Here is a 22,566-nt window from a genome sequence, read left to right as displayed (position 1 = left end):
ACATAGCAACTATGGGCGGAGTATCAGCTTCGGATCCCGTTATCGAGCGTTTGATTGCTGCAGACAAGATACGATGGTATCGCAAACCCAACCTACGTATGCTGTATCTATGTCTTGTTCCCTTCTGCTTGTGTATCGAGTCTACCTCTGGCTTTGACTCATCCATGATGAATGGCATGCAAGCACTGACACCCTGGCAAACCTTCTTCAACCATCCTACAGGCGGTAGTTTGGGTCTGTTAGTTGCTTGCTACAACATTGGAGCCGTCACAAGTCTGCCATTCATTGCTCTACTGTCCGATCATGTTGGTCGCCGGTGGAGTATCGTCTTTGGAAGTACTGTGATGATTATCGGAGCCGTCATGCAAGGCCTGAGCAAGAGCTGTAAGGATATACAAGAGAACTCCAGAACAGCCAGAGCTGACGTGTATAGTGGCCATGTTTGTATTTGCTCGTATCTTTCTTGGTCACGGAATCGTATATGCAATTGTGGCGGGGTCTGCTTTGTTAGGAGAACTAGGTCATCCAAAAGAACGGCAGTTTCTGGGTTCCCTTTTCAATGCCTTCTTCGGAGTCGGCGCTGTCGTTGGAGCTGGTATTGTCATGCGAACACGTATCATACCCAATGATTGGAGCTGGCGTCTACCCAGTATTCTTCAAGCTCTTCCTTCCACCCTGCAGATCGCATTCGCCTTCACCATCCCAGAGAGCCCTAGGTGGCTCGTTTCCAAAGATAGAGGAGAAGAAGCCCTGAAGATCTTGATAAAATACCACGCCGAAGGCGACGTAACTGACAGGCATGTTCCATCTCGACATCCTGGAAATTGCCACTGACATGCGCAGGCTCCCGTACGCAGAGTATGCCGAGATTAGAAGCGCTCTCGAGATTGAGAACACATCCCGCAAGCGAGGTTACATGGAGCTTTTCCAATCTCGAGGCATGAGACGCCGAGCTCTGATCGCTGCTATGCTTGGAATGTTTACCCAATTTTCTGGAAACACATTGCTTAGTCAGTATCTCGTACCCATCCTCCAAAGCATCGGCATTGGCGACAGCGCAACTCAAGTCAAATACAACGTCGGGACACAGGCTTGGGGGCTCGTAGTCGGAGTCGTGCTTGCTGTCATTACCCCTCGCTATCCGAGGCGTAGAATGTATCTTCTTTGTTCGAGTTTGCTCGTAATCGTTTACACAGGATGGACAATCGCCCAGGCTCGTCAACAAATCACAGGCTCCCCGGTCGCTGGCATAGCTGTTCTTGTCATGATCTTCTTGTACAGTCCAGCGTATTGTATTGGGTACAATGCTCTGACATATGTGTACTTGGTCGAGATCTTTCCATTCTACGTCAGAACCAAAGGCATTACATGGTTCCAGTTCTTCGGTCGTAGTTCCAATCTATTTGGTGAGTTTACCGTGAGTGCCAAGACGATGCAGTACTCATATCCGAGCAGGAAGTTTCTTGAACCCAATCGGACTCGAGAACGCGAAGTGGAAGTACTTGCTCGTCTACGTGTGCTGGCTGTGCTTCGAAGTCGTCTTTATTTACCTATTCTTCCCAGAAACTTACGGTAGGACCCTCGAAGAATTGACCTTTCGTAAGTTGCTCGCCATAATCTAGACTACGCCGCAACTGATCAATCTCCAGTTTTCGAGCAGCAAGATAAGCGTGATGCTGTGGCTAAGAATGCATTGGCTGCTGTCGAGCATATTGAAATGGCTCATGCGGAGCCAGGGAAGAATGTCTGAATGGTACCGTGCAGTCCACTTCGTTGGTTTGTCTATCAACCTTTGTATCCACCAAGCTTCAAGCCAAAATCTTCATAATTTCAGAAGAAGCTTTCGTCCATCTCACTTTGCTGTTTCCGGTATCTGAATGTATCATCCAGTGGTCCACTGTCGTCAAAGTCTTCTCCTTGTGTAAAGCCGTCCGTAGTCGTCAATGCAGGTACAGGCGTCCTACCGGTTAGTATGTCGAAAAGTGAGTCTTCGCTATCGTCAGCACCATTTGGCGTCTCGGGACGGCTGAATCTGAGGATAACATCTCTGCCGATCGGCCACGCAAGAACGTGCCCATGTGCGTCTCCGTATATCAACGCTGGTTTCCTATCACGAGGAGTGCTGAGCCATCGTGCTTCAACCTTCCCCACACTCCTCTTGAATTTGATGTTCAAAGCTTCTGGACCTCCTCCCGTTGATCGCCAGAGATGTACAGCAGGGTCCTCATGCGTATTCTGGATCATGAGAATGCTTGGGTCAGAAGGATTCCACAACAGTTGCTTTATAGGGGAATGCTGGATAATAACGGCTCGAGGGGCCAAGTTTGAGAGATCCCAGATCCAGACTGTGGTTGGAGTGTTTTCATCGCGAGTGGCCACCAAAGTGCCGTCAGCATTAAATGTCGTAATAGATATACCAAGCTTTGCAAGAGCATCGTTAGGTGGTGATGGAGCAGCTGGGGGAGCTATTGGCTGCGCAACTTCGATGTAACTGCGCTCACCAGACGGAGAAACTTGTTCTTGCCACACACCACCATTGGATAATTGGATCGAAGTCGTGTGCTCAAGAACAATAACTGGAGAGAACTAGTAAAGTCAGTCGAAGGCAATGAAGTCCTGAGTAAGAGCTCACAGTGCGTGCATTCAGCAAAGTTACACGTTTGTCGTAACCACTTATAGCCAGATAGTCGCCCCGAGGGCTCCAGTCTACACTACGAGCTCCAAGTCCCTCGAGATCTCCTTCCGGAGCGCCCCCATACATTCTGTATAGATGCCCGTCGGCCGTATAGATGTAAACGCGGTGCCCTACGCTGGGTGTATCCCATACCGCCAGCCATTTGCCATCGGGGCTCCATTTCATGCCTTGCGCATCAACCGTATTCAAGGTGATCGTTTTGATGACAAAGTACGTCTGCGGCGCATGTAAAGTCACTGTATCTTGCGCATTCGGTCTGGACAGAACTGTAAATTCAGAAGTCTTCGGCCGATACCCATAGCCTCTCGCTGTCACGAACTTTGGATCTTTGATCTCCACGGTCCTGCCATGCGACAGGGACCACACCGTGACTTTGGACGCAAAGTCTGAGAAGACAACAACTTCCGTCTCAGTCCTGCCAAAGTCTGCGTTCACGACTTTGCCCATGCCCGCGCTGCCATTGTTGATCGTGCCGTTCCATTTTCGGTCTCGGAGGTCCCACACTCGTACATTATCCTCATCTGCCACCAGTATACGGTTCGAGGACGGTCGGTCTTTCGTTTTGGGAGACCAGCGCAGGCACAAAAAGCGTGAGTTGCCGTCCTGGGGAACAACAAAGTTGTGTATGACTTCTAGCGAATTTGTAGATCGGATTTGGAGACGGCCGCCGTTCAGCGTAGCAATGTGTGCATTGTCCGGCGAGCACAGCGGATGATGTGAGCCTGAGCGTAATTAGTCGTTGCACTTTGCGTTGTCATTCAGGTTCTCACTTGAATATTGGTCTGAGACCTCCATTGCTAATTTCTGGTAATTAATTGAGGCCGCGGGAGACGCGACTTATGCTGGGCCCTCGCGAAGCATTGGTACGCGGGGTGTCATGATCAAATATTCCTAACAGCGTGCCAGAATCTACTTGACGACAATCCGTTTGTCCATAGTTACATGGGAAAGCTTGGCGCCCGATGCACGTCTATGCCACCAACACGCGTTTTTATATATAATTAACATTTTACGGCATCGTCAACGAATACTCATATACCTATTAAAATATCTATTATATATTAGTATTATATAATATTAGCTATATATTAGTATTTTTTTTAACTATTTTACGCTATCTATTATACCTTCTAAGTAGTATAAAGGTATTTGATTTAGATAGAATAACTTAATAGAACCTCTACTACTACCTTCTAGGCTATAGCTATATATATCTATATTAAAGGCGCTCTAGTATAGTATAGATAAGGTATTAAGGGCTACGAAGATAGCGGCGAGGTATAAAAATATACTACTAGCGCCCTCTAACATACCCTTATTAAGCGATCCTCTAGCCTTACTAGATGATATATCTAATAATACTAATAACTCTACTTTAGTTCACGGAGATATAGTTAAGGAGAAGGAGAAGAAGAACCTATAGAATAATAACGCGGCTCTTAATAAGATAATATAGTCTATCTATATAAATTAGTAACTTAGAGTAGATAGTTTTAGAAAGATTATTAAGGCTATATTACTAAAGACGGAAGCCTGGTATAAGTTTAAGAAGGAGTTATATAAGGAGGAGATTTAGTAGTTAATTAATAAGGCTCTCGGTACTAATAACTAGCTATTTAAGACTCGAGGCTTTACTATAAAGCTCGGAATATCTAGTTATACTAGGAAATAGTTAATACTTCTAGACTAGAGTCTAGATAACTAGGATAAGCTTCTTACCTTCCTTAATAAGATCTATAGCCTAGTAAGAAAGGATCTACTAGAGGCTATATTCCTTACCTTTAAGGATATTATTATCTATAAGTCTTATTAGCTACTAGAATATAAGAAGGCTATAGTATCTAATCCGAAGTCTCCTACGCCATTACTACTTACTAGTATAGTTTCTACTAGTCTAGTATTATCGCCCGTAGATCTAAACCTTAAGAGATACTTAAAATAGCTATTTAAATTATAGGAGGAGCGAAGATAGCAAGGCCGTAACCGAAGAGTTATTATTAATAATATTTAGAGTAAGCTCTAGTATAGTAAGGCGACGTATATAAACTACTAAGGTTAGTACTATAAGATTATATTATCTAATAGAATACTCTACTATAAGATAGATAAGACTATCTTAGAGCTATAGACTAATAATATTATTAACGGTATTTAAGGCGTAACTAAGGATAAGCCGTCGATAGACTTATTCTATAAGATTATTACTTAACCGTGCCTAAGGAAGTCTTAAACTAGTAGTAGAACTAGTATCTCGTTAACCGCTATTAACGGAAGTACTACTTCTATACTTAAGCGCCTTAAAATAAAGAGATTACGACGTAAGGAGGCTAAGTTAGATTATAAGAAGTGGAATACGAGGCTTTAAGATAAGTAGATAAGATAGACGATAATTAAGCGTGAGGAGACGGTAGTAAGATATTATTAAGATAATAAAGATAAGCTCGCGTATACTTAACTACTTCGTTAGATAGAATTATAGTATTATAGGTTTAATTCTATAATGCCTATATAGATACCTACGTTTCCTTAACCTTAACCTTAATCTCGCCCTCTATCTACTTATAGTTTAAATTATTCGTCGACTTATAAGACTCGTTATAAAATACCCCCTTAGACACGAGTTATAGAAACCTTTAGTAGTCTAGTATAACTAGGGCGTTACTAGGCGGATATAGTACTATTAGCTCTTAAATAGCGTAAGAAGATAGAGACTTATACTAAGATAAGGGCTAGGATATACGAATTAAGACTATACGTAGATAATAACTACTATACTTACCGCTATATTAAGGAGATAACTTAGTCTAGAACTACTTATTATAAAGCCGCGAAGTGTAAGGAGGCGGGCTCCATATACTAACCAACTATACTAAAAGGACCGAATCTTAAAGCTACTACTTCAAGGGTAGAGTACACTACTTATATACGACTACTATATACATGTAGAATCAACTAGTAGGCCACGTGCTCCTCACGTGCCTAACACGAAGATAGTAGATGTTCTACTTAGTATTCTACTAGACGTATATCTATACCTTTATAAGTATAAGGAGTAACTTAAGGTAAGCGAGGCGGCGTTCTCGCTCTAGGCGTTTACTATAACTAGTATAACTAGTATTGTTAGGACTTAGCCTTAGGTAGGACCCGATCTACACGTACCTTAGCTAACAGGGTTAGGAGGTAACGTAAAGGGCGGTAAATAGTTACATGCTAGATAGATCGGCGTCCCTTTATATATATACTCTTAGATTTCTACCGAAAGAGTTCGGTAGTAATTCGTTCTATAATAGAATACACCCTATTGTTCTATCTAACTATACTACTATTCAATAACCCAATTCTTACAAGTATTTAGATAGGGATAGTATAGTGTTTCTTAGAGTATATTTAGGAGTATATATTTATATATTAAGGCTATATACTTAACGAATAGTACCTAAAACGGATATATATATAGACTATTACTAGCTAGCTAAGTAACTTACTTGTCGGTAAGTTAGTAACGAGTAAGTTACTCGACGAGTTCGTAAAAAAGTCTCCTAATCTCCTTAACTTTAGTAACCTCTCTACCACCTCTACCTTATCTAAACCTATAAGAATAGGGTTATTAGATAGTAGTATAGTTAGATAGAATAATAGGGTGTATTCTATTATAGAATGAATTACTACCGAACCCTTTCGGTAGAAATCCGAGAGTATATATATAAAGAGATACCGATCTATCTAGTATATAACTATTTACCGCCCTTTATATTACCTTCTAACCCTATTAGCTAAGGTACGTATAGGTCGGGTTCTACCTAAGGCTAAGTCCTAATAATTATCCCTTCCCTCTAGGAAGCTGCCCTTAGTAACCTAGATCGTTATCTATCTCTATATCCCTATTCTAAGTCTCGTAAGACCTTAGTCGTTCTCTATACTTCGTCTTAGATACTTACTAATATTTACTAATCTAAGATTTATATAAGTGTTTTCCTAATAAACTAGATTTTATCTATCTTAACTTCTTATATAGGTAAGATTACCTAATTAGGCCTAGCGTATCACGTAATATAATTAGATAAGCCCGGGTACTACCTATATTAAAATCTTTTCTTAGAAATATTCCTTTCTTTAAAAAACTTCTTAACTCTTTATAGAGTTTTTTAGATTATTAGATATATCACCCGATTCTTATAGATATAGATTTATATAGATTTACTATAATTTAGTATAATTTACGTAATTTACTAATTTTTATACCATCCTTAGCTAGTAATAATATAATTTATAATAATCCGTATAAATTAGTAATAATTATAATATAGTTTCCTAAAATCTTAATACTCTAAAGTAATCGGCGCGGAAATAGGCGCCTTCGAATAATCCCTATCTTATATACGTTACTAATATATTAAAAGCTATTAATCTACCCCGACCTAGGCCGGGCTCTAATAATCTAGCTATATATTATTATAGTTATTACTTTCCGTTATATATTACTCACGGTAGTACTAAATCTATAATATACGGTACTTATATAACTAAGAAGCGTTATTACTTATAGGTATTTAAGTAAGTTCGAAGAACTTTATATAGATTTACTTATATTAGTATAGATTACTACTAGGCCTCTAGTAACCCCTACTAATAAGGAGCGTAGTACTACTAATCGTAACACCTTAGAGAAGGCTTTCTACGAGCTATATACCTAAGGTAAGAGTTACGCCTAGGAGTACGATTCTAATAAGATCCGTAAGGATTTATTAGAATCTACTATAGCTATTATTACTATAATTACTAGATAATATCGTTTTTCTTAAATTATTATAGATTCTTACTAATATATATTAATCTCTATAATAGTACTAAAATCTCTACTACTTCGGACTTCTTTCTATATACTAGCGATATTAAAATTCCTAGAAAAGGTTCTAGTAAAAAGGCTAAGGTTCCTTTCTCGCGCGTGCTAAAGAGCTATAAATTTAGAGAAGATAGCTCTAATCTAGAAGTTTCTATACTAAAGGTATATGGTTCTATACTAATCGTTAAATCTTTTCGCTAATTTATATAATTCTTAGCGTGCCCACGCCGGTCCGTCTCTCTCTATCCTAGGTCCTACTACTCTATAGGTTTCTATAGAGGAGTTTATAGCTATAAGGCGTACTATATAGAATTTATAGCGTCGGAACGAAAGGCTAGAGACTTATATTATAAAGCTCTATACTATACTAAATAAGAACTAGTGGAAGGAATTAGATATAACTATCGCGGTAATTAGTACTTCTACTTCTACTCTAACTTAATCGGTTTAGATCTATACTAATTAGTACTAATATATCTCTTTTATCTAGTATTTTTAGTTTTTTAGTTTTAATTTTAAAGCGATCTTACTTCTTCTAGATAGATTAGTACGAGTTTATATAGATCTATATAGATCTTTATATTTTCTTTTAGCTTTCTTAATTTTATCTTTCTTTAATAATAACTTCTTTCTATACTACATCTATAAGAGAGGCGTTCCCGACACCTCCCTATGGTGTAAGGCGTACGGCCGGAGAGGTATAATACGCTACTATCTAGCTATATACCCTAACCTCCATATATAACGGTAATGGCTTATCTATGTTATAAAGACTTTAGATATTACACGATAGCTTAATAAGTACCCTAAGGATATCTCCTAATAGATACTTATATATCTACTACTTCTCTAGTACTAGTAGACCCGGAAATATATACCGGAAGAGACCCGGTATACGCCGGTAGTAACCCGATATATACCGGAAGAACCCTAGGAGAACCTCGATTATTAGTCGGGGGTAGCCCTTAACTAATAACCTCCGCACCTACACGTGCTACCTAAGGGTAAAATAATAGTAATATAGTGTGGAAGGCCGCTCCTACAGCCCTACATGTATGTGTCCCTAGCTCGATCACATGGCTTCATTATATATTTAAGGAGGGCGTTTTCCTTGGTCATTCTACTCGGCGCTTCCCCCCCATCACTAATATTCGACTATTCGACCTTTTCTTACGTTTATAGGCCTCTATGGGTATTAATTATTAGGCTTAGCTATTGAAGAATTGATTAAGAGTATTATATAGACCCGTCCTATTATAAAAGAGAACTAATAAGAAGTCGTGCGTTCAAAGAGAACTTATAATACCTAGAAGAGATACTTATAAGTTCGTTGTGACTACTATACTAGGAACATAGCTATTTATAAAAGGGACACACGTAGCGATAGCTTACTATAATTTTAGAGGTTCTACCCGGACTACAAACTTATAGGGGGAGATTAGGACTCCGAAACTAGCTTAGGGGAAGTATATGGCGTGCCTAATAAGGTAGTCTAGACTTACTAGATTAAAGCCACGAGTCCGGAAAACAGGGAGTCCGGAGTCGCTAGGGGCTAGCCTCTTAAAAGTAGCCGTAAAAAGCATGCGCATACTAATATAGGTGATAGCGCGACTCGAAAATGTCTTAGGGGAATAGGATATAAAACAGGGCCAGATGAAGTAGTAAAGAAGAGTTTAAAAACGATAAATACAACCTGTTTAGTACTACCATAGCTGTTATTCATAAACACGGCCATACGAGTATACTACTTTAGGAACGCCTTATATAAAGATAATAACATAAGTAGGATACCGTGAACCTTATATTAATAAAGACGATAGTAATAGTTCACCTTATAAAGGGATTAGTTAATATAGAGAAGGGATGATAGATGTTGTAGGTAGACGTATTGGGCTAACCTTTAGTTAAGGTAATCCCTTAACTAATAACCTTACCCCCAGCGTCTCTACTAGCACACCTACTACTAGTAATAGTGCGATAGGAGCTTAAAATAACGACCTAGTAACTCGTAGAGAGATACTTAACTTCTTCGTAGTATTTACGCAATAAGGAAAGATAGTACCTCTATCTACCCTAGCCCCTAAGCGCTTTAAAGGAATAAATATTACGGCCTTCCTTCGGAAGTACGAGGATATATATATAAACTACGAAGTTCCGCCTAATAAGAAGATAACCTCCCTACCGTTATACTACGAGGACTATCTCCGTCCTACTATTAAAGGAATAAGTAGGTTTTAGAAATAGTAGTAGGCCACGCTACGTGAAGAATTATTAAAGGAATTCTCTCTATTTAACTCTACCCTCGAGGAAGGCACCATCTACTTTATCCGAAAATACGTGGAAATGGTTAAAGTAGACCCATCCTACTCTCTCCCTATATACTACTCCTAGTATCGTGTTATCATGGAGAAACTTATAGCTAAAGGAAGCCTAAGCTTATATTCGCGAATAGAGCTCTTCCTAGAAGGGCTACCTAATAGTCTTAAGGCTCGGGCTATAGAGAAATGTTAACTCATAATGGAAGTACATAGTTACGACTAGGTAATTATCTATGGCTTCGTATTACGAAAGGCTAGAGTACTTAAGGAACTAGCTCGTATTAATAAGCACTTAGCCGCATAAGAGCTAGCTATAGCTATATACTATAAATCAAAGATAGGGAGTAAGAAGACCGGCTTAGAAGAGTAGTTACATGAAGAAAGAAGAACTAATAAATTTAACTACCCCTCTCTAGTCGTAGTATACGTCGCGCTAGAATCGGATAAGTTTAATAAGATGGTAGAGAGATTTAGTAAACTAGACCTTACGTTAATTAAGATAAAGTCCTACTTTACCTCTAATCCCTTATTCCCATCCCTTAAGAAGTACGAACCTAAGCTACTTTCGGCCATTATTAACTAGTAGACGCGAAGGCTAAATCTTTTAGTATATCTCTAAGTACGAGGCATGCCTATAGAACTAACGTAAGTTTATCTATAGAATTATATATAGAATAGAGAATATGTCTCTACCCGAGACTCCTAAGAAGGCGTTATAGTCTAGGATAGACCTCGAAGACCAATTGTATATATCACGTATAGAGGAGATTATCTAATATATAGATATCCGGAGATAGTAGGATACATTAGAGACGGATTACTAAATATTAATAGGGTACGAGTGTTCTAAGGGCGTTTTAGGGCGAATAGAGAAGAAATTCTATTACTACCCTCCTTAGTAGGGCTATAAGCTACTCTATAAGCTATCTAGAACTACGTAGTAATGGTTTAAAACGGCCTAAGCTAGTACGGAGGAGGAGTGAAGGTTTCTACGTCCGTAGTAAATATTAACGCTTCATAGGGAGTGCCGGTATATAGTATTAGTATAAAATCTACGAAGGGTCCCTACTAGGCCTTAGTAGATAGCGATTCGGAAGAAGAAGTTACGTCGCCCGAGAGTAAGAAAGATAGATATATAGAATTCCACGAACGCTTCGACGTAGCTAGTAATAGATATATCTATAAGGAGATAGCCCTAGAAGAGCCCGCTATGCTCATAATATCTAGAAGGGGGATTACGAAGAGTATACCTAATCGTACTAAGAAAAGAAAGATCGCCCGTCTCCGTAGAATGCGTAAAGGGTAGTATATAAGGATTATTAAGGAATAGAAGGACGGTAAGAAGAGTAGCGACTAGGGAATATCTAAATAAGAGCTAACGGCGCTAGAGGATAAGATAGATAAAGGTAATAGCCTAAATCCTAGTTAAAAGGCACGTATCCGAGGTATTAAGCTTAATAACTATCTACGTAAAGGATAGCGGCTAAGTATAGAAGCTAGCGAAGTATGGCTGGTACGCGTTCTAGGAATAACTATAAATATTACTATTAGCGAACTATTAAGCCTTAATGGCGACTTACGTCGTGCGGTGTTCAAGAAGGGCGCCTCTAACTTTATAGCTAGGGAGGTCCGTAAGGCTCGAGAAGAGAGAGCCGAGAAGAAAGGAAGAAACGACTATACTATAGCTCCCGAGATAAATAAACTTAATATATTAGTACCCCTCTATACCACGGGGACGGCTATTACGTAACGAGACATTAATTAGCTTAAGGAAGGGATAGTAAGGCTAGTAGCCGAGTGTCCGAGGTACTCCGTGGAAGTTAGTCCTAAAAGGGTAACTAGTATAGTACTATTCGATAGTGGCGCATAGGTAAATAGCATTCGACTAGATGCTACGAGGCGTCTTAGGCTAGCGATATCTTCGCTTCTACTATATATAAAGAACTCGAGTTTAGTTAGCGCTACTTAGTATAGTACTCTATTCGTGGGAATAGTATAGTAATACCCTATCTATATAGGTTAGATTATTATAGCTACTTCGATATTCGTATATAGCGAACTTAATTATAACCTTATCCTAGGGGAGCTATATACTAGACAGGCCTTACTTACGGTATAGAGGTTAGCCTCTAGGTAAGTACTCTTAATAGTCTACTCCGTATATAGATAAGAATGTATAACCTTTAAAACTAGTCCGGATAAGTATATTCTAGTCTTAGAGAAGGAGGGTAACTCCGTGGCTAGAGACTAACTATATAGCGGAATATATCGCCGGAAGCCGGAGTTAAGCCGGATTATTAGTTAAGGGCTACCCTTAACTAATAATCCGTACTAAATAGAGTCTAGTAAACCTACTAACGAAGGGGATAGGCTATATTTTTATACGGATATAGAAATAAGTTATATAGAGTTGCTTTCCGAGAAAATCCGGCCTAAAAATGTTACTTGGTTATCGAGAAAAGATAACTTAGCCGCCCTAGTTACGGCGGTAAGGTACGCTACCTTCGTATATAAATAAGGTATAATAATAGAACGGCTTATAGTAGGCTCCACCGGCCTCTAAAGACGGTATTCATCCGGGGTATTAAAGGGATTTAGTATGGCTACTATATATAAAAGAAAGGGAGTTAAAGTATACTCTATGGATAACTCCGAAGCCCACCGAAAGGTTTCTAGGAATCTATTAGGGTATCTAGACTAGCGTGAACGAGTAATCGCACGGTAGGTACTTCTTCCAGCCGTCCACCTAGGCCTTAACGCGTTTAATAGGCTAATAGAGCCTCGAAGGGTAACTATCCTACTAGGAACACGTCTAACGTCTCTACGTATAAGTTAGCTAAAGATTAGAATAGAGCTATATCCCGCGGAACTTAAGTTACTACGTATAATCTTATTATATCGCGAGGAAGCACTAGCATAGAAATTCTTATACCTTAGTAAATTTAACGAAGAGGTAGCACCTCCGTAGGAGATCCGAACGGTAGAACATAAGGTATAGTAGACTAAGAACTTTAATATTTCTAGAGCCCTTTATAGGAAGGTACTTACGATTCTAAAAGAGCGTCTTAATAGCGGAAGGCTCGAGCCCTATAGTAGTCCTTATTAAAACGCCTATTTTCTCGTGGAAAAGAAGAAGGAAGCCAATAAGGAACGAGATTATAGGTTAATTAATTCGGCGATAGAAATTAACCGAGTTACCATTCGTAATACGGCCACGCCGCCCTCGTGTAAAGAGTTCTCGGAGTACTTTACGGGGATAGCCGTCTTAACGTTTACTAACTTCTTCTTAGAATATGATTAGATTCTATTAGTAGAGTATTACTAAGACTTAACGGGGTTTATAACGCCCCTAGGATTACTATATAGGATAATATTACCTTAAGGGGCTACTAATTTAGTAGCTTAGTTTATTAGGATTATATTAACTATTATATAAGAACATATCCCGGAGAGGGCTCTACTATTCCTAGATAACTTAGGTATTAAAGGACCTATAACGAAATATAACTCTAAGGAGGCCCTACCTAGAATTTATAGATATATCCTAGAATATTTAATTAACGTGGATAAGGTTCTCGTAGATATAGAGCGTGCCGGATACACTCTAAGTAGTAAGAAGACTTAGTAGTATATTAAAGCCGCTAACGTTATAGGATACGTCTACGATATTAAAGGGAGGCGACCGAGTAATAAAAAGGTTACTACTATTAGGGACTAGAAACCCTATAAAAACACGATAAATATACGAGCCTTCCTTGGCGTTTATATATATTTCCGGATATGGATCCCCGGGTACACTATTATTACATTACTACTATTTATACTATTAAAGAATAAATCGGCCTAGTAGTAGATAGCTAAGGAGTAGACCTCGATAGACGCGCTAAAGATAGCTCTAACTACTACTCCCGTACTAATAACGTTATAGTACGGGATAGGTACGGGAGATATAATCCTAGTAGTAGACTCTAGTAATATTAGGTAGAGAGCTACGTTAATATAGGAGAACGAGAATTATAAATGTTAGCCATCGCGGTATAATAGAGGAATATAGTTAAAAGCTAAGAGAAACTACGACACCGTGAAGCTAGAGTACCGAGCCCTCCTCTACGCGTTATAGAAGTTCTAGTAATACCTCTATAGTACGTACTTTATTATAGAAATAGACGCGAATACTCTAGTCGCTTAAATTAACCATACTATAACTAACTTACTAGGGGCGCTTATTACTAGATGGCTCGCGTGGATTTAGCTATAGAACTTTATAGTTAGATACGTACCTAGAAAGCGTAACGTAGTCGCTAACGGTATCTTACGGATGTATAAAGGAGAAGAACCACTAGATATCTCTACCTTTAATCTAGACGAGTTCGTAGATATGGCTCTATATATAGACGTGCTAGAGACGTCGTTAATTAAGCCCGTTAGCGGGAGAGATTACACGATAGGGATACTTAACTATACCGCTATTAAGTCTCCCTTAATAGATGAATATAGCGATAAATAGTAGAGGATTATAAAGTACCTTACTATACTTAAGAGGCTAACTAATCTAACCGACCGAGCGTATAAGGCCTTTATAACCGACTACCTAAAGTTCCTTATACGTGACCGAATACTCTAGTAGAGAGGAGATAGATATCGCTAACATACACGAGTAATTAAGGATCCGAATACTAGGGCGTGTATAATTACCGCCACTTATAACGAGATAGATTATAGAGGTAGCGAAGGGACCCTTAGAAGGATTAAGGATAAGTATTAGTAGGTAGATATACATAGAGACGTGCGATAGTACGTAAAAACCTATAATAAATATTAACGACGAAGTAAACTCCTTAGAGGTCTTAATAAAGGGCTCTACTACGTTATAACGCCTATTCTTTAGTAAAGAATATACTTAGACGTAACGACGCTACCACCTTCTATAGGGTATAGTAAAGTGGTATCTATATAAGAATAGCTAAGCGGATAGACTAAGGCGGAGGTATGTATAGCGGCTACGTCTATAGTCGTCGTAAAGTTCCTCTTTAAGAACGTAATCTATAGATATAGAATTATTCCTAAAATCATCTATAACGGTAGTAGAGAAAATATAGGTGCCATAGAGGAGCTCCTCCGACTCTATAGAATTTATTAGAAGGTTACGTCTATATATAATCCCTAAGTAAATGGGATTATCGAGAGAAGTTTTATACTACTCGCTAATACTCTCGCGAAGATAACTAATGGCGGATTCAAGAACTAGCCCGGCCACCTCCATGCGGTTATCTAGGTAGATAGAATAATAACACGTGCTAGTATAGGGTATAGTACCGTATACCTCGTGCTCGGCCATAAACTAATTATATCTATTAAAGTCGAATTCGAGTCACTCTAAATGCTCCCTTAGGATAAGGTGTAATTAACATCCGACTTACTCGCTCTTTAAGCTAGATAACTTAAGAGAAGATCCGAGAATCTTAAGGAGGCCTATACCCACACGATACGAACGCGTAAGGAATTAAGAGAGGCATAGAATAACGACTATTACCTTCATTAAGAGTCGTTACTAGTTGATACGATTATCCTTCTATATAACTCGTAGCGATAGAAGGATATAGAGCGGAAGCTAAGGTAGTATTAGAGGGGGCCATATAGAATCTAGTCCGTGTTTAATTATACTTATAAGCTCGCGGAGCTTAATAGAGCCATGCTTAGAGGGACGTTTCCTAGCCATAGGTTAAAGAAATATTTTATAAGAAATGTAAGTAACGAGAGTTACGACGAGCCCTTGCGACTACTAATTAGAAGAATTACCGAGGAACATAAGGAGAGTAGCGATAAGGAAAACTATTATAAATAACTTACGGAACACCTCGACGACGCTACACGAACCCGGGTAGAAGTAGTGATTCCTACTCCGCAAGACTTTAATAGAGAAGAATATTTACGTTTCTCTAGAATCGATATCTTCTTCTAGGGGATAGAAGTTTTTTTAAGGAGGGAAGGGATACTTATAAAAGTAGCCTTATGACGATGAACTCCATTATCGAAAAAGAACGATGAACTCTATTATCGAAAGAGAATAATGAACCCTATTATCACTATAAAATAATAAAACTTATTATTAAAGTAAGTAATACTTAAAAGAAGACATAATGGCGTTTACGCGAATTCCACCTACCATATATTAAAACCGGTCGTGTAATCGAAGCCTACCTATCGAAGGCCTATTTCGTTACTATAGAACGGGCCCCGTTAGGAACTAATAAGGAAGAAAAGAAGAAGGAGGTATAGGAGAAAAAGATACTTTATTAGGAAAGATACGGCGCTCCCAATGCTTCTAGGTCTCCCGGTACTTCTAAAGTTATCCCAAATGGGTCCCGGTACTTCTAGAGTTGTCCCAATCCTCCTAGAGTCGTCCCGGTACTTCTAGAGTTATCCTAATCCTCCTAGAGTCGTCCTAGTCCTCCCGGAGTTATTCTAGTTCTCCTAGAGCCATCCCGGTTCTTTTAGAATCGTTCTATCGAACGTTAAGAAAACGTTTAATCCCGTTATATGCCGGTATATATAGTAACGTCCTACTAAATACCGGTATAGTATAGTAATACTACTTTATATTACGACTATACTTCGAGTATCTAGGAATATTCTATGATATACCGGCGGCGTATAGTATGTTAGAACATGATCCCGTTATATACCGGTATATATAGTAACGTCCTACCATATGCCGGTATATAATAGTAATGCTACTTTATACTACGACTATACTTCGAGTATCTAGAAATATTCTATAATATACCGGCGCATGTCGGAATATTCCGTTATATACCGGCATATATAGTAACGTCCTACTATATAACGGTATAGAATAAATATCTTATTTCTCTTTACGTATAGATATATATAGACATGTAATCATGAGTAAACAGCGGTTCGTATTTATACTACCATACTATCTAGTCTCTTAGAAGCTAATTAACCGACTACCTTACTTACTTCTATACTACTATATCTCTATAGGATTAAAGCGTACGCCTATTACTAGCATGTTAGGTGTGGCTATCTCTACTATAGCTATATCTTCTTTTCCTAGGTCTAAGGCTTATATCCTCGTGCTTTCGATTACCTTACCTAACGCGGCGAGTCTAGCCTCGACCTCTAAATAGTCTAAAATCAAAGCATACGTATATACTATAGGCCGATATTATCCATGGTGATAATATCTTATACTTGCCTACGGCCACGTCTCCTTACGTAAGCATTAGTCCACTAATACTATAAAACCGGCGACTATTAGGTCTTATCCTTCGCAGACCTATAAAGCTAATACTAGTAGAATACACGGAGAATCCGACTTGGTCGACCTAAATAATCTATATACCTTATTTAATTCGGACGTACTTAGGCCGGCTGGTAAATATACTAACATTTTCGCTTATGCATATGGACGTAGTACCTATATATATTAGTGAATTACGTTACTAGTAGGTAGTATAAACACTTACTAAGTATAGAAACATTAAGCTTGCCGGTACGGTATATATAAGTACGATTTTCTCTAGGCGGTCGGCGGATGTTCGTCGCGCGCGTCTAGTACTTTCATTATAAACGTTATTATTAATAAAGTTACGGATCTAGTTTACCTTCGAAGCGTGTTTATTAGCTAGTGATACTATCTCCTTTTGTATGGCCTTATCTAGCTATAGGAGCGCTTCGCGTACGGGATTGGTGATTATCTTACTCGGTATACTATTATTACTATCCCTCCGACGCGTGAGCGTAATATTAATTTACTCGTCTTCTATCTTTTTATTAGTAAGGTATATAAGTAGTATATATGTAGTAGCTAGCCTAGCCTAATGGTAGTATGCGTTAAGCCTGGACCCGGTACCCCCTTTCGATTTACTCTAGGCGATAGATTATATCTACGAGTCCTACGGCGTTCCGTTAGGCTATAGATTATTAAACTATCTACCTCTATTCTCGTATAACCGTATAATTATCTTCTCTAGTTCTATAGCCGGGACGGATATAAACTCTACTACTAGCTTTAATATTATAGATAGACATGCCTCTCCGTTAAACCATTTAGTTAGTAGTCCCCGTTATAGAATAAATAGTAAATACCAATCGGCTACCATACGTAGTATGCGCTTACCTTCTATGGTTTCTAATGCCCTACGGACTATCGCGGCCATCGTATCCGCTAGCTTGCCTTTTATTAAACTAAGGAGTTTATTTAACCACGTTATAATAATCTTCCTTATAGTTTTATTCTATAGGCTCTCGAATACCCTTTTAGTAGTATTATCGTCGACGTAGTCGGGTAACTTATCTAGAGCACCTGCCTCAATAGCCGCTAGAATATCTACTAGACTATTCGAGAGGGGCGTTACACTAACCTATATACTAAATATAAGGGCATTATATATCGTATATTTATACTATTTTATATCGGGGTTCTTTGCGGAATAGAACTCGTCTACTATTAATATACCGAGGAATGCTACTTCGCGAGTTTAAGTATTTTTAGTACTAAATTATTTCGCCCTCTTTACTCTTATAACCACGCGTCCCTTAAAAGATTTAAGATATTAGGGTTCTATACTCTAGATGGTACTATAGATTATATGGTTCTTCGTGTATCGCGACGGAAATTCGGTAGTAGCGGTCCTATTAACGGGAATCAACCATGCTCTAATAATATACTCCTCGTCGGTCTTAAATTTAGTAGTATTACTAATATCGACGCTATGTTCCCATTCGGGGTATAGGTATCTCTTAGCTAAGTATTATCGGTCTATATGCGAGAATTATTAGATACTAGGGGCGTCGGTAAGGGTTTTCGAGTATACCAGCCGTACTATTATCTTTATTAGGTTCCGTTTATCAATTTAATCGGTAAACATGCTATCCGTATCGTTATACATCTATTTAAAGCGCTGCGGCCAATGCGCTATTAGAAGGGACCTTAGGTAGTATAGTATAAATGGTCCTTAAAGGCGGGGCACATGGACGAAATTATCGGTCTAGCTACACGGACATTTAATCGGATGTAGAGATTATATCGGACACTTCCTATCCATGCCCGAGTCTTAAGTCGGTTATAGATAATTTCCTAGATTAAGTTCTATATTATCGCGTAGAAAGTCCTAATAAAACGCGAGGTGGATGAACATTATAAGCACGATTATCTTCCCTAGCCCTAGACCATCTACTAAGATCTAGCACTTCCACGGACCCGCCCGCTACTTAAACATAGTAACTACCGCGAGTAACTAGCCGGCCCATGGCCTATATGACCCACTTATACTAAAGGCTAGATATAGAGTGGGTATATAGCCGAACTCCTTTATTAGGTCGTCTAGCGTAAGCCTAAACATACTTATAGTAAGTAACCGTATCTCTTCCGTATAATAAGAGATAGCTTAGACTACTTTATTAGAGTTATTAACGGCGAATATTCTATAGATACATTAGTATGGTAGTATATATTCCTACTTACTTCTTAGTATGACTTACGCTTCCTATAGTTTCGTACTAATATCGTTATCTACCGGAATTAAGTCCTCTATATCTAGCTTTACTTTATCTCTATTAGAGTCGTCGTCTATAGAAAGGATTTTAAAGTCAAGGCCGTTCGCTAATATACTATCCGATATATATCTACTATACAAATTATCTACTAACCCGAATAGTTCCTGGTTTTCATATGTCTACCGGTCGATATCTAGTAGTATAATATATTCTAGTTTTAGGCGTTTCGGAGAATCGACTAGGTTTACTATATTATCCGAGAGTGTCCTCTTTATTTCTAGTAGCCGTAGATAAGTCTCGCCGGTATCTAGAGGCACGACGGCATTCGTGGGGGAATTGTCTATATTAGTAATTATAGCCGCACCTGTCTTTAATACTACTCTAATATTAGTATCTAGAACCATGTATATATATATATGTCTAAGTATACTAGCTACGTCGTCTTCTATTTTAGTATCTTCCACGTTCTCTTTCTCCGTATATTCCGACGGTAACTATAACTATATCTCTATAGCTAGTATGTTTACGCGTGGATAAGCTTCGCTAGGCACGACGATATTCATAGGTAGTTATCTATATCGGTGGTTATAGCCGCATCTATCTTCGATACTACTCTAATGTTAGCATCTAGGACCATGTATATATATATATATCTAAGTATACTAGCTGCGTCGTCTTCCATTTTAGTATCTTCCACGTTCTCTTTCTCCGCATGTTCCGGCGGCAACTATAACTATATCTCTATAGCTAGTATATTTACGCGTGGATAAGCTTCGCTAGGCACGACGACATTCGTAGGTAGATTATCTATGTCGGTAGTTATAGCCGTACCTATCTTCGATACTACTCTAATGTTAGCATCTAGGACCATGTATATATATATGTATCTAAGCATACTAGCTGCGTCGTCTTCCATTTTAGTATCTTCCACGTTCTCTTTCTCCGCATGTTCCGGCGGCAACTATAACTATATCTCTATAGCTAGTATGTTTACGCGTGGATAAGCTTCGCTAGGCACGACGATATTCATAGATAGATTATCTATGTTAGTAGTTATAACCGCGCCTATATTCGATACTACTCTAATGTTAGTATCTAGGACCGTGTGTATATATATGTGTCTAAGTATACTAGCTACGTCGTCTTCCATTTTAGTATCTTCCATATTATCTTTCTCCTTATGTTCCAGCGGTAACTATGTCTACGTACCTATACCTATAGTATCTATGTCTAGTTTAGCCTCTATTATATCTATGGTCGTAACCGTCGGTACTAACTTACTATTTATAGCCGCGATGTGCCAATTGAATTCTCTAGTAACGGTTTCCTTAACTATCCTATAGAGTATAGTAGTATCTATACTACTAGTTTTAAGCTCTATCACTACTTCTTTACTTACTATCTTAATAATAGTAGCCCTATATATATTATAACTTATTTTAGGTATTAGGTATGGGCCTCGGAGGTACTAGATATAAGGTAGGAGGGCGCTAACGCTTAAGGCCTCCGCACGTTGTATATGCGTGTCACGGTTAGCCATTCTATAGCCGGTAGTTAAACTAGGATAGTCGTGACTCTCGTTATGCCTATCTATTCCTATATACGACTTAGGCCATAGGTAGTAAGACGGCGTTAATAGTAATAAGATATGAAAACTAGATTTAGGCGGTGGGAGTTAAGTCGCCGCGTTTAGTAATTATAACGTAATTTCGATAAGTACGGAGGAAGTAAAGTATATAAGTAAATGTTTAATTATTAGAGTGGATCTTATACGATTATAGTCGTAGTAATAATATAGCTAGTAGGACCGGGCGTATCCTAACGTGAACCAGGTAGACGCCGGCTTATACTAGTGTTATAACGTCTTGACCAAACATATGCGCCATAGTTATATAGCTAGTAGAATCGGGTATATATCGATATATAGTAGGTAGAAGCCGTCTTACGTCGGATCGCATCGCCTTAGCCAAGTACGCACACTACTCTTACTACCTCTAGTACCCTTTTTATTATTCTATTAGTCTTTAAAAGCGATATCTATATCCTCTATATCTAAGGTACTTTTAAGGCTTTCGAAGTCACTGTCTTTAGAGCTTATAGATCGGTCTCGCGACTTCCTAGGTACCGATAGTAGTATATATAGTATTACTAGAGGAAGGGTTAAGTCGTTTAGGTGATACTATCTACTACCTATAATACTATCTCTATGGGTATCTCTACCGTCGTAGGCGGTAGCTTTCTATTACTATTATTATACTAATCGTAGCGAGTGTGGCATTAGGGACGGAGGGGCGGATTTATTCGAGCGTAACCTATATACAGCCGTCTATACTATTATATGTTAGTCGCTAGTTTATATTTCGTTTTACTTCGGGTATACTATCTATATCCTATCTAAGGCCGAGGAGTATTATACTATTACTATATTCTAGGATATATTCGATTACTAACTATAGGAGCCATCTAATATCTACCTCTAGTTCCGTTTTACTTATTATATACTCGACTACTAGCACGATAGAATATATAGTAGTATAGCTCTAGTTAAGTGCCCTCCTAGTCTTCGTTGTATATTAGACCCTAATTCGCCGTATAAATACTACCGAATTAATATATAAAGCGTCGCTATGGTCTTTCTACTAGTTAGATGTAGGTACTAGTATTTTAAGGAATGCGTTATCGTTAAACCTAATCATGAATTTGATTTTTCTCGTAGTATATACGTTAGTGGGCTATGGGACCGCTGTGAGTATAGGCTATAAGGTCGTAGTATACGAGAGCTATAAGGTCGTGATAGGCGAGGGTTATAAGGTCGCGATAGGCGGAGGTTATAAGGTCGTAATAGGCGGGGATTATAAGGTCGTGGGATGTAGGGCTATAATTACACGCCTCTTCTTATACTCGGAGATAGTTTTTCTATAATATACGGTTTTCTATACTATAGTGCGTACCTGGTCGTAGATATAGTATAGCGCCTTTATCTCTATACACTCTACTACTCTTTCCTATACTACTAGGAATTCGCCCGCCACCTTATTAATAATCTTACGTGCTCTTTTTACGCCGAGCTCGTTCTTAGTTTAACGCCTATAGTCTACGAGTAGAGTAGCCGTATATGCTTCTATATATAGCTATCTTATACACGCCTCTATAGCTTCACGCTTTACTTATATATCTAGGCTTAA

At 38.7% G+C, this 22,566-nt stretch overlaps 3 protein-coding genes across 3 annotated transcripts; 1 reads left to right on the top strand and 2 right to left on the bottom strand.

The window, feature by feature from the left end:
• Nucleotides 1-11: 11 nt before the first annotated feature.
• Nucleotides 12-1,750, top strand: EJ05DRAFT_532234 (hexose transporter-like protein; the record flags this gene model as incomplete). The annotated part of the gene is made up of 5 exons (XM_033749065.1): nucleotides 12-384; nucleotides 434-797; nucleotides 844-1,406; nucleotides 1,456-1,599; nucleotides 1,650-1,750. The coding sequence occupies 5 exons, from the start codon at nucleotides 12-14 to the stop codon at nucleotides 1,748-1,750; spliced, it is 1,545 nt and encodes a 514-aa protein (XP_033599383.1).
• Nucleotides 1,751-1,830: 80 nt separating this feature from the next.
• EJ05DRAFT_501477 (WD40 repeat-like protein) lies at nucleotides 1,831-3,490 on the bottom strand (the record flags this gene model as incomplete). Its single annotated transcript, XM_033747118.1, has 3 exons — nucleotides 1,831-2,586; nucleotides 2,633-3,417; nucleotides 3,466-3,490. The coding sequence occupies 3 exons, from the start codon at nucleotides 3,488-3,490 to the stop codon at nucleotides 1,831-1,833; spliced, it is 1,566 nt and encodes a 521-aa protein (XP_033599382.1).
• Nucleotides 3,491-19,294: 15,804 nt separating this feature from the next.
• EJ05DRAFT_486940 (uncharacterized protein) lies at nucleotides 19,295-20,921 on the bottom strand (the record flags this gene model as incomplete). The annotated part of the gene is made up of 12 exons (XM_033745572.1): nucleotides 19,295-19,309; nucleotides 19,367-19,371; nucleotides 19,535-19,574; nucleotides 19,630-19,775; nucleotides 20,045-20,108; nucleotides 20,142-20,224; nucleotides 20,279-20,342; nucleotides 20,376-20,458; nucleotides 20,591-20,596; nucleotides 20,663-20,713; nucleotides 20,781-20,783; nucleotides 20,894-20,921. 12 exons carry the CDS (start codon nucleotides 20,919-20,921, stop codon nucleotides 19,295-19,297), a joined length of 588 nt encoding a protein of 195 aa, XP_033599381.1.
• Nucleotides 20,922-22,566: the final 1,645 nt, after the last annotated feature.

The sequence above is a fragment of the Pseudovirgaria hyperparasitica genome (assembly GCF_010093815.1).
Source record: "Pseudovirgaria hyperparasitica strain CBS 121739 unplaced genomic scaffold EJ05scaffold_10, whole genome shotgun sequence".
Taxonomy (NCBI): Eukaryota; Fungi; Ascomycota; class Dothideomycetes; order Acrospermales; family Acrospermaceae; genus Pseudovirgaria; species Pseudovirgaria hyperparasitica.
Note: the sequence above shows the minus strand (reverse complement) of the source record. Positions and strands in the feature narration are given on the sequence as shown.